The sequence below is a fragment of the Leucopleurus acutus genome (genome assembly GCF_964270905.1).
Source record: "Leucopleurus acutus genome assembly, chromosome: 8".
Classification (NCBI taxonomy): domain Eukaryota; kingdom Metazoa; phylum Chordata; class Mammalia; order Artiodactyla; family Delphinidae; genus Leucopleurus; species Leucopleurus acutus.
Window position 1 is genome coordinate 56,803,878 of NC_139151.1, and position 11,893 is coordinate 56,815,770.

At 56.3% G+C, this 11,893-nt stretch overlaps 1 protein-coding gene across 1 annotated transcript; it reads right to left on the bottom strand.

The window, feature by feature from the left end:
- Positions 1-1,221: 1,221 nt before the first annotated feature.
- On the bottom strand, positions 1,222-10,765 carry SERPINH1 (serpin family H member 1). The gene is made up of 5 exons (XM_082844347.1): positions 10,683-10,765; positions 6,002-6,657; positions 4,719-4,817; positions 4,372-4,604; positions 1,222-1,579 (listed from the first exon to the last, which is right to left on the bottom strand). The coding sequence occupies exons 2-5, from the start codon at positions 6,621-6,623 to the stop codon at positions 1,277-1,279; spliced, it is 1,257 nt and encodes a 418-aa protein (XP_082700473.1). The 5' UTR covers positions 6,624-6,657; positions 10,683-10,765; the 3' UTR covers positions 1,222-1,276.
- Positions 10,766-11,893: the final 1,128 nt, after the last annotated feature.

The following is an 11,893-nucleotide window of genomic DNA, read 5'->3' on the forward strand; positions in this document are numbered from 1 at the left end:
GTTCCTCTGCCTCCCTGGCCACTGGTCTTCTGTCCTGTGCATCCCACTTGCCCTCTCCCTCCCTGAGCTGTGATGTCAGGAGCCCCAAGGACCATGAAAGGTAACCAGTGTGAGGACTGTATCAGGTCCCTCATCTCCTGCTGCAAACCCAAACACAGAGCAAGGTTCCCACAAGCTCCTTCTTCACAAAGTCCTGCCCAGCTGGGCAGCCTGAGCTTGTGCCCTCTGGCCCTGGATGTGGATGAGGTCAGCTTTAAGTGAAAGCCTAGGGGGCTGAAGACTGGGACCCTGGGGCCCTGCACAGCAGGACAGCAGAGTCTGGGCTCCAGGTCCAGCGCTGTCACTCCGGCCCTGCAGCCACCATCTCTCCAGGGTAGCCCGAGCTAAAACAATTTCCAATTCAGCACATAGTGGGCCTGCCACACGGTATCATCTGCAGTCATCTGCCAGGATTTCAGGGCCTGACAAGGGCTATTAGCAGCAAACGTGGCTTAACAGAAGGAGCCCTTATCCCCGGGGAAGAATGAGATGGGAATCTCTGATCCAATCTCCTTCCATGCTCTGACAAAATTTCACTGGAAAATTTTATTGAAAAAAAACAATTGTACAAATAAGATCTTTGTTTGACAGCAACAAAGGCTCATTACCCCCTTTCCTCCCCATCTTTGAAAATCTATAAAAGGAAAAAAAAAATGTTCATCCCCATGATGCCTGACTGGAGTCTGCCCAAGAGCTCCCCCTGCCCCCCCATAAGCTATACCCGACCCCCTCGCTGGGGTCAGACCCATGGGGGGGCAGGTACATGTCCCAGGGGCTGCAGCACCTAGTTTTATAGTTGAGGGAAGTCAGAAGATTGGGAGGGAGCCGGGGAGGGGCTGAGGTGGTGGTGGTATCAGGAAGAGGGCCCCCTTTCCACGAGGGCTTGGCTGAGTCCCCAGCTCGATTCTGTCTCACAGATGAGAAAGCACACGGCTATAAATATGAACACTGACCGCGGCAGCCCGGATCCCAGGGCTGGGAGCAGGGCTCCACGACTACTGCCCAGCTCCCTCAGGATGTGGGGTCTCGGGCTCAGCATCCTGACATCTGGGGGCCTGTGTCCAGGCAGAGTGAATCCTGGCTGGGAAGGTCTGCTCAGACACAGCCAGCCCCCCGTTTTCCCACCCCCACCCCGTGGACCATCCAAGGTCAGTACCTCAGCTCCCCACCCCCATAGCACCCATGTGTCTCAGGAGCCTCCCGCTGCCCCGTGCCATCCCACACCCACCCTGGGGCCCTACAACTCGTCTCGCATCTTGTCACCCTTGGGCCGGACCAGGCGCCCGATGAACAGCAGGGAGCCGCTCTGGGTGTCTCGAACCAGGAAGATGAAGGGGTGGTCGGCGTAGAAGAGCTTGGGGCTGCGCAGCTCCTCACGCCCATAGATGTCCTGGTCGAAGGGGTTGCCGTCTGTGTCCCACTCGAAGGCGGTGGCGTGGAACACACTGGCCAGGTACAGGTCCTTCTTGCCGGACATGCGAGACAGGTCTGCCTTGTTCTTGTCGATGGCCTCAGTCAGACCCAGCCCAGCCAGGTGTTTCTGCAGGACCAGGTGAGTGCCGGTGAGGCCACGGTGGGTAAGGCTCCTAGACCCTCACCCTCCACCCACACCGCCTGCCGTCTCCTCCCGTCTCTTCCCTCAGAGCAGAGATGACCGCTCCCTGCCACCTTCTGTGTGCCAGACATGGCGTGGGCACTGCCAAGCACTGCTTTCCTAATTCTCATGAAAACCCTGCAACAGCTTCCAATCACCACGTCACAGATGAGGAAACTAAGGCCCAGGGGGAAAAGGCAGAATCTATGCCTGGCCCCGCCGAGCCACCTTGACCTGTGCTGCTCAGACTGTGGCTGGTGGGTCGCCAGCATCAGCGTGACCCAGGGGCTTACACGAAGCGCACATTCCCTGGCTCCAGCCCAGAGCCACGGAATCACAATCTCTGGGGGTGGGCTGGGAACCTTTTGAACCAACTCTCCAGGTAATTCTTGACACACTCGTTTGAGAAAGACTTATCCTAAGGACAGCTATGACCCCATCACTCTGGGGCTTAAAACCTTTCCAGAGTGATATGATGTCTGGGATTTGCTTCAAAATAATCTGATGGGCGAGGAATGGGTGTGTATAAATGAATCCTTATCGGTCATGAGTTGATGATGGTTGATGTTGGGTGATGGATACATGAGGGTTCCTGATACTAATCTCTCTTTAATATATTTTTATACATTTCCATAGTAAAAAGTCAAAACGCACACACACACACACACACCCTCTTCTAAGGCTCCGCACCCTGGAAGCCAAGGACAAGCTCTTTCCTGTGACCTGTGCTTGCATTGCAGCCTTAACCCTCAGTATGTCCCACTCTGCTCTCCACTCAACAGCCTCCCTGAAACTGCATCCTCGATGGCATCTCAGTGGCTACCCTGTCTCTGTAGGGCCCTTTAGACTCCACGTCTTCCGGGAAGGCTTCCCTATCCCACGAGACCGGAGCCGCGCCTCTCTGGGCCTCAGCACCCCTGGCCTCCCTCTGGCTATCAGTGTGTGGTCCTGTCTGTCTCTCCCACCTGGCTCAGAGCTCCCTCAAGGCAGGGCCCATATTCAGGGCTCTCCCTGGCTCTCAGTGCAGAAGAGGTGGCAGTAAAGGACTGTCGGCTGAGTGAACAGCAGCCTTCAGGGCCCAGGCTTCTGCGGGACAGTGCACTTCCCCAGCATGGCCAAACGGGCACGAGACCTAGGGATCTGAGAGTCAGGGTGTCCTGAGACAGGCATTCTAGGCCCAGCTATTCCAGTCCCCTTGACTTTGCACAAATCACCCTCTTGGAATTTCCCAACTCAATCTATTGCAGGAGAGCGGGTAGTGTGTCCAGCCAGGGTGCCAGGAAAACACGGGAGAAAGAAGGGGAGTCAGATGACAGCAACTGCAGGAGAAAGGGCTGGGGTAGAGTCGGGACAAGCGCAAGAGGGAGACAGGTGGCTCCTCTGGAAACCCTCGGTGCCGTCTACAGTACAGACCACACAAGCTCCGCTAGTCTCCAGTTTGGAGCCTAAGCCCCATCTCATCTCAAGCTTTCTCTCTCCACGCTCTCTCAGCAACAAGTCTGAAACAATTCTGTAGGTGAGAGACCTGCCAAGGAATCATTTCTGGAATCCAAGGAAGGAATGAGATGAACGTTTTCCCTGTCGAGTAGAGGAAAAAATCTTTCTCTCCTGATTGATAAAAAGGCCACCCTGAGTTTTCACCTTGAGAACTAACTGCAGCTCCACTGCTTACTAGCCAGGGTGACCTTAGCGAGCCACTGCTTCTCTCTGAGCCGCTGCCCACCACCCAGGGTGGTCATGAGGGAGAAATGATGTTGAGCGGGTTTGGTTAAGTTTCCAGCCAAGTGACTCAGAGCTGAAAGCCATTATTAGTCTTATTACTGCATGGGGGACAATCCTCCAGCTTGAACAGTCTATACACGCATACCCCAGAGATATTGCGGGTTCGGTTCCAGACCACCACAATAAAGTGAATATTGCAATAAAGTGAGTCACACGAATTTTTTGGTTTCCCGGTGCATATAAAAGTTATGTTTACACTATACTGTAGTCTATTAACTCTGCAATAGTATTATGTCTTAAAAAATCAATGTACATACCTTAATTAAAAATACTTTATTGCTAAAAAATGCTAACCATCATCTGAGCCTTCAGGGAGTCAATCTTTTTGCTGGTGGAGGGTTTGAAATATTGCAAGAATTACTGAAACGTGACACAGAGACACGAAGCGAGCAAATGCTGTTGGAAAAGTGGAGCCAATAGACTTGTTTGACGCAGGATTGCCATACGTTTTCAGTTTGTAAAAAAACGCAGTAAAGCGAAGCACAATAAAATGAGGCATGCCTGCAAAAACGTCTGAGTTATTGACTGTGTGAATTTGGATACGTTATTTAACTTTCCTGAGCCTCACTTTCCTCATCTGTAAGATACGGTTGATAGTCCTACCTAATAAAGTTGTCTTGAGAATTAAGAGTTTAATACATGCAAAGTGCTTAGGAAGAGTGCCTAGCATACAGCACGTGCTCAATTATATTGGGCTGGCCAAAAAGTTCGTTTGGGTTTTCCGTACGGCATTACAGAAAAACCTGAACGAACTTTTTGGCCAACCCAATATTTAGCTATTGATGTTATCACCATCTTCCCAAGGGCAGGGACCATGCCTCCTCCCCCAACACAGCCCAGTACTGCCTGGACAGCCAGAGGGGCTCAGGACAGACCTGCGGAGCTGGTGAATGGTTGCCCCAGGCGCCATGCCCCCCTCCAAGCCCTGCAGGCCCTTGAGTTGGGCCATCCCTCACCTGCAGGTCGTGGGTCACCTCTACCACACCCTTGGGCAGGGAGATGGCAACAGCCTTCTTCTGAATCTTCCCCATCCAGGTCTTCAGCTGCTCTTCGGTCAGCAGCTTCTCAAGGCGCTCCAGGGGCTCCACGTGGTGGGGCATGATGATGATGAGGCTGGAGAGCTTGTGCGCCAGGGGCATCTCCACGATTTGCAGCTTCTCCTTCTCGTCATCATAGTAGTTGTAGAGACCTGGGAGAAGAGCAGAAACGGCGCTGGGAACACTGTGGGGCGGGGGCGGGCCAGGCCCCAAGCACCCTCAAGCCCCCACTTTGCCCCCCCAACCCCGCCCTGCAAGGCACCTACCTGTTCGGTGCATCATGGTGACGCCCACGGTATAGGAACGGGTCACCATGAAGCCTCGGTTGTCCACCATCTTGTGGTGGAATCTCTCATCCCAGTGTGCTGTAGTGGGAAGTAGAACACAAGGTCAGAAATAGATGCCCCCATCTTGTCCCCTCAACTGCATACCCTGGATTTTTCCCTGCTCAAGGCCTTTGTTAAAGTCTTCTGGGCTCAACTGTGGCCCACCTCCCTCCGAGCACCCAGCCCACAGAGTACATGTTCCCTGCTTTGGGGGTGTGGGTCTTGGCCCCAGGACATGCTGCCTGAAGATACGGCTCTCTACATTTAGAGCCTACCTGTTTCCACATGACAGGGGGTGCCTTCAGAAGGAGGACCCTCAGCTTAGCTACCACCATGTCCACCTCCGCCCTGACAGCTGTCAGGCATTTGCGCAACATGCGCTGAGCTAGACTTCCCACCCCACCTGCTAACTGAGGTCTGTGCCCCGGGCAGGGGATGCCCCAAGACCACCCTTAATTCTTGTCTGCAAGCCCTGTCTCTGTGCCCCCCAAAATGACCCAAAAAAACCATGAATACGTGACAGTGGCATGAGCCCTGCCCTATGTCACATATAGACGTGTATTCAAATTCAGTCTCAGTCACCAACTGGCTGCAAGACCTTTCACCCCTATCTTGGTTCCCTTCATTTGTAAAAGAGGGGTCACCTCATCCTCACAGCATGCCGTGAGAGGAACAGTGCTATCCATATAGGTACTCAAAAATACACATTAAGCCCAAATCGAATCTTCAATTCAAGATGCACCTGGACCTGAGTCCGGGCTCTCTCCTCCTAGCTGAGCCTCAGTTTCCTTACCTGTGAAATGTAGGTAACACCACCTGCCCCCAAAGTTGCTTTGAGGGTTAGTAATGATCACAGATGTGGAGCCTTTCTCCAGCTCATTACTGAGATAGAACTGATTACTAAATTTGATTCCAAGACAAGCAACAACACTCTGATGTGATGAAACACGGCAGGAGCACATCTTACGGAGTCCTTCAGTGGGGCTTGCATCTCTGTCCCGTTCCTTTAGACACAACACTACACCTCTCTGAATCTAGTGTCTCGTATGTAACAAGAGTGCAATAACAGTGCCTCCCTCTGGGTCCACAGGTTGTTAATGAGGACTGAAGGAGCCCCAGCTGTGGTGCTGGGCACGGGAACACTGACCTGATTTGCCAGGGGCGGGGCTCCGGGGAGAGGAGGCCCCGCCCCACCGCGCCCTGCCCCGCCCCTCCGGACTCACGCTTGAAGAACATAGCATTGACCAGCAGCGCGCCGTCGGTGCGCTCCACGTCCTTGGTGACCTCGGGCAGCTTGCCGTCGGTGGTCTGCGCCGCCCACTCGTTGATGGACTGCAGGGCGCTGCGCTTGTCGCGGAAGTTGATCTTGGAATGCTCGCAATTGTAGTGCTGCTTGCTGCTGCGCACGAAGTCCTCTGCGAAGCTCACCGAGCTGGGCCCATACAGGCGGCTGCCCAGCTTCCACGTCACGTTGCGCGCCGTGCTGTTGCTGAGCGAGCGCAGCAGCTCGCCCAGGCCCGCGTGCACCTCCTCGTCGCGCAGCTGCTCGGCGCTCAGCACCGCCTTGGCCTGTGACGCCGTGGCCGCCTTGCCGCCCAGCGACACTAGCCCCAGGGACGAGGCCACCACCACAGGCGACAGCAGGATGTTCTCCACCGCCTGGTCCTTGGCCATGGCCTGGTACAGGCTGAAGGCCAGGCCGGCGCTGCGCTCAGCAAACGTGGCCGCCTTGGGGCTCAGCTTCTCAGCCGGTCCGGGAGCTGCTGTAGCCGCGGGTTTCTTCACCTCGGCGGCCAGGGCCCTGGCCAGTAGGCAGAAGGTGCTGATGAGCAGAAGGGCACGCATGGCTGGGAGGCGGGTTGCGAGCACCACGGAGGACCTGTGAGGGTGGCAGAGAGAGGGCGGCCCTGAAGCCCTAGTCGTTCCTCGCCAACAACCATCCCTAGCCTTCTGGCTGTCACCAAGTCCCCTGGAGATGGGAGCAAGACGGCCCAGAGCTCTAGGGAGCCCGGACCTAACTCCGGGTTGCCCAGATTGGGGGTCTCCGTCTGCCCACTCTCTCAGAGGCTTTCTTTGACTCCCTAGCCAAAGCAGGCAAATCCCCACCTCAGCTCTATTGATTTCTTGCACTGAACTTAACATTAGACTTATGTTTGTTATGTACTGTTTCCATCCCTAATTAGTCTGTGACCTCCAGGAGGGTAGGAAACCTAGCCAGTCTGGCTTCTGTCTATATCCCCAGTGCCTGGCACACAAGAGGCCTCAGCTGTTCCTTAATGAACAAAAACCAGGGCCACTTGCCCAAACCAGTGGTCTTTAGTTATTAGCTCTGATCTCACACAACCCTGGGGCCCTTTTCCAGTGGGAAAAAAAAAAAAGTGGTAGATGGGCTCAGGGTCTGCATGAAACTCAGGGGCCTGGACAAAGGATGTCACGTGGGGTGGAGGTATAGGCCTGCTCCTCCCCGAATGCCTTTCCTCCTGCCCTGGGATGTTAATGAGTCGCCAGTTGGTTCACTGATTAAATGAGAGAGTCCAGATGCTCGACTCTGCTGCCCCAAGGGTGACCTTGAGTTCGCCTGTGTGCATGTGTGTGTGCTCCCCTCTCTGAGCCTCAGGCGCCATTTTCCAAGTTGTATGGGTCTAGGTCTCCATGCCCGGGCTTCTGTCTCGGCAGGGACTTGCCTGCCCGTCTGCCCACAGCCCCTGGAGCGGATGTGAAATCCCCAGGACAAAAGCTGGGGGGGCCGGCGGGGGGGGGGGGAAGGTTTCCTGAGAGGAAGGATACTAAGGGAGAGGGTAAGTCACAGCTCAAAGGAACAATGACACCAACACCCCTTCACCAGAGGCTGGTGGCCAGATGTGTGTTCATTCTCCCAGGAAGCTGGGCCACCTCAGATTCCATTCTTCCCTCCCATCTGACAGTCATCACTACACATGCCCATCTACTCTGTGGCTTCAAGATTGCCCTCAGGTCCCCTCCTCAAACCACAGCAGTAGCAGTGGCCCCTAGGACAAGCCCCTCTCCCCTCTCTGGGGCCTCCCATCAGGACAGTCTCTCCACATGGACTTATTTCCACACTCCTCCAATCTGAGGTCATTTCCGCTTCTCCAGGCAGCACAAGGGAAGAGGAGGTGACATGGCAAAGGGAAGGTTTGGAAGGAGCCGCGGTGATCCCACGGCTCTGGCAGATCCCATCTCATGGTCCTCAAGAAGACGGAAAACTCAGAATCCTGGTGGACGACCCTCAGGCCTTGAGCCTGCCTGGGGAGCACTGGCTTTCTGCAAAGACTCTACTGCTGCAGCCATCCTGTGAACCAAGCCAAGGCCCCCCTCCCTGGGCTGCCACCTCCTTGGAGGTGCGGTGCAGAGGAGAAGCAAAAGGTACATGGGGAGAGGTGGTGGGAGGAGGGAAGGCCACTGAGCCCCACAGCTGCCTGGGGGGAGGTATCAAAGAGATCTGTAGCCTAGAGTATGGATTGCAGAGGTAAGACAGAATTTCACCCTGAAGAACAGATTGGGAAGGGAATATCTCAGGGCCCAGGCCGCCTTCCTCCCAGCCCTAGCTACTTCCCCACCAGGCCTGGAGCGTCAAAGGCAGAGCGGCCATATAATTATTGTACAAAAAAAGACACTTAGGAGTGTAAAATGGGACACTACTAATTATTAGGCCAGGACAACAGGCATATATATATGGTCATCCTATTCAAAGGCCGCCTTTAGTCCAGACAGCTGATGCCAGAGCTGGGACCTCTGCAGAGGCCACCAGCATCCCCTTGAGAGACAGTCTCGGAGTCTAGTTCACAGCCTTGCCACGTGGCAGGCACTGTCTTGACAGCCCCACCCCCAGCCAACCAGAACCTTAAAGGGCTGGGAGGGGCTTTTTAAGAAAGCTCCAAATGACTAGTTTGGGATTCCTCAGGCAGCCACACAGCTGCGCTCCTGCGCCGGGTGACGTGGCAGGCTGGAAACTGAATTATCTGCACCCGCCTGCAGAGGGGGGCTTCCTATTCGGGAAGCGGGAGGCCTGGGTTCAGGTCCCAGTGGGTGCCACGGAGCCTCCCTGGCCCTAGCTTCCAGCCCGCAACGTCACTCTCTGCAGGGAGATGTGCAGCTATGGAGAAGGGCTGCCCTGTTAACCCAGCAGTAGGAACGGAGGAAGGCAAGTCACTGCAAGCAAGCCAGCCTCCCACAGCCCAGCCCCTGTTGCTACAGAGAAATCCTAGCCCTTAGGCTAAGGTTAGAAGATTTATACTCCCATAAAGAAAAATACACGAGCCCAGAACCAAGGGCTGTGCCCACAGCTAGCCAGGCCAAGTTGAGACTGGGTTCCAGATTTTTGTAAGTAGAGGGAAGGGAAGCAGATGCTGGGGGGGACCACCAGAAGGGCTCTCGAACACTTGAGGAGGGCTAAAGTACCTTGAAACTGCCTCAGGGGGAGGTCAATGCCTGCCTTTTTCATTCTGAAAGAAAACAGAAGAGTGAGGAGGATGGGATAGGGCAGAGCTGGCGTGGTGGTGAGGAGGGGGCCTGGTAGGCCCAGCCCCCATATGGAACCCTGTCTGCACTGCCCCTGGCAGAAGGAAGACGTAACCAGTCCCAGATCTACAATGACCTTGGAGGTCATTCACTTCACCAAACAGTGGGAGAAACTGAGGCCAGAGAGCGGGCAGGGAGCCACCTCCAGTCCACCAAGGATCAGTGGGGGTCAGGCTTCCTAGCACAGGGCTCCTTCCTCCCAGAAGCACCCAAAGAGCCCCTTCTGGAGGGCTGGATGTGGTGTCCTGTTACACAGCCCGTGAAAAAACATTTCTGCTGGGAATCCCGGTGACCAGAGACAAAAGGAGGGGGCGCGGAGGCCTCAGGAAGGGGGGATGGGCAGATGAACTGCCTGAGGACAGGAGGGTGTGGTCGCAGCCAGAGACTTCCAGGGAACCAAAGCCCCCTGATTTTCCTTCGGCCTCCATCCGGCCTCCATCCGGGCCCTGCAGACCAGCGGGACCAGCCGGAAGCCCGGGAAGAGGAGGGGCCAGGCCTTTCTGGTCATGCTGGAAGCGGTTTCATTCTTCTTCCACCACTCCAGCCGTCTCAGGAATGTCCCTAAGCTGGGGGCAGGGAACCCCGGCCTCTTAAGTAGCCTTAACCCTGCAGTTACTCCAGGAACCAGGTGGCGGTGGACAGAATTAGAGTGGGTGACTCAAAGCCTTCTAGGGAGCGCCCCCTTGTCCCTTCTGTGGGAGGACGCACCCCTTTTTGGAGGGAAGTGGGGGAGACTGGTGCTGGCTGCCGATCAGAAATGGAGCCGCGGTGGGGGACTCCTCCCAAACCATGGGGACCCCAAGAGCCAAGTAAAAGTCAAGGCTATTTCACCTCCTTTTCCTACCACCCTACCTCAGGAGGCTCAGATGCCCCCCAGCAAGCCTGTGAGGAGGGTGGTCCACTGGCCCTTGGGCCTCAACCCCACAACTGGAGGCACCCCGACATGCAAAGCCAGCCTGGCCTCCCTGTCCCTGCTGGAAGGCATTCCGGACCCCATCTTCTCCCTCCTTGATCCTGCAGAGGGACGAGCCTCAGCATCCCGGCTCCCAGCCCCACTGTTTCCTCTCTGCCACCAGCACCCCTGCCCCACACTTCTGCGGAACCCTGCACTTTTTCCGGGCCCTCTGAGTGCCCCGACTCCCCATCCCGGCTCTGATCTCTGCTCTGGCCCTCGGGCTCGCTCCGCCCTCACCCCCCAGCCCCGGGTTCTCCATGCCGAACCCTCCAGCTGTCCCCAAAGTGCCAGGGACCCCAGTTTGCGGGCTCTGGAGTGGCCCCTAAACCCTCCCGCGGGCCGCTCTCCCCTCTCGTCTTCTTGAGCACCCCCAAAGCTCCCGCCCCACCCGGGCCGCCCCCGCCCCTCACCTGGCCGGGCTGTGCTGGCGCCGGGACCGCAGTCACAGTGCCGCACTCGAGCCGCGAACGGATTCCACTCTCCGCCGCGCCCCCGCTCTCCAGATCTATATATGGCGTTCCCCCACCCCACCTCCCTCCCGTCCCGAGAAACTTCTGGAAAGTTAGAAAAGCTTCCGGAGGGCGCCCCGGCTCCGCCAAAAAAAGCCAAAGACCTCCCCCAAACCGCCCCGGCTCCCGCCTCTCCCTCTGCGGGCAGTCACCCGGCCCCTGGGTCCTACTGCCCCCCTCATCGGACGGGGTCGCGGCACCCGGGGAGCCCCTGCCTTGAGGCTGGGCGCCCGGGGCCCGCACGACTGCAGAGCGAGCAGGCATCCTTTGATTCAGCTGAGACTCTGCACCCTAGTGGGAGCTCGGAACACTTAGCTGGAGGGGACATGGGTCTCCAGGGTCCAACTCCCCGGAGAGGAGCCCCCTAACACCCCAAGACTCTTTGCACAAGCCAGCTACCCCTGATTGCACATTCCTTCCAGCACCCCTTTCCCTGCAGCAGCTCTGCCTCCAAGTGGATCCATTCCTTCATTTTTGAGTTGAAACTTAATTGGGTTCCTCTACACACCCCCTCCTCAGTCAGGGCCCCTCTCCTTCCTCTCAGGGGAGGTGGTCAGAGGTTGGGAGGCAGCACCCTTCTCCAGTTTATCCTGTGTGTGCAGTTTATCCTGAACACCTTGGAGCTCAACCTCAGTGGCCAACCCAACAGGAAGAGTGGTCGGGCCAGTCCCAGTACCTGACCCTCACCTAGGAAAGTATTGGAGACACCTGGGAAACACCACATGGTCTGCCTGGGCCTGGAGGGGTGCACAGGAAGAAAACCCTGGCTGTCCACTAAGTAATATGCTGTGTGCCCCTAAAGAAGTTACTTTCCTTTCTGGGCCTCAGTTCCTTTGTGAAATGTCATTCCTTGCTTCCTTTCCTTTTCTGTCTCTGTCTGTCTCTGTCTCTCCGTCCTTGGTCGTCCCTGCCCCCTCCCTGTCTGGGTCCTCTCCCACAGGTCTCACTATCAACTCCTCTTGCCCCACCCTTCCCCAGTTGATAGCCTCTTGAGCTCTGAGCTAAGCTGGGGTATTCATTTCCATTCCAGGTGCAGAAGACACAAGCAAGAACAGGACAAAGTCCCTGCCCTTAGGATGAACATTCTGAGGGGGGTATGTACATCTTAGTAG

What these genes read in the sequence shown, in the direction of transcription:
- SERPINH1 (XM_082844347.1), bottom strand. Translation starts at nt 6,623, where the DNA reads ATGCGTGCCCTTCTGCTCATCAGCACCTTCTGCCTACTGGCCAGGGCC. An exon ending in CACCATGATGCACCGAACAG is followed by an intron (nt 4,605 to 4,718) that starts GTAGGTGCCTTG and finishes CTCTTCTCCCAG; the next exon opens with GTCTCTACAACTACTATGAT. An exon ending in AGGTGACCCACGACCTGCAG is followed by an intron (nt 1,580 to 4,371) that starts GTGAGGGATGGC and finishes CTGGTCCTGCAG; the next exon opens with AAACACCTGGCTGGGCTGGG.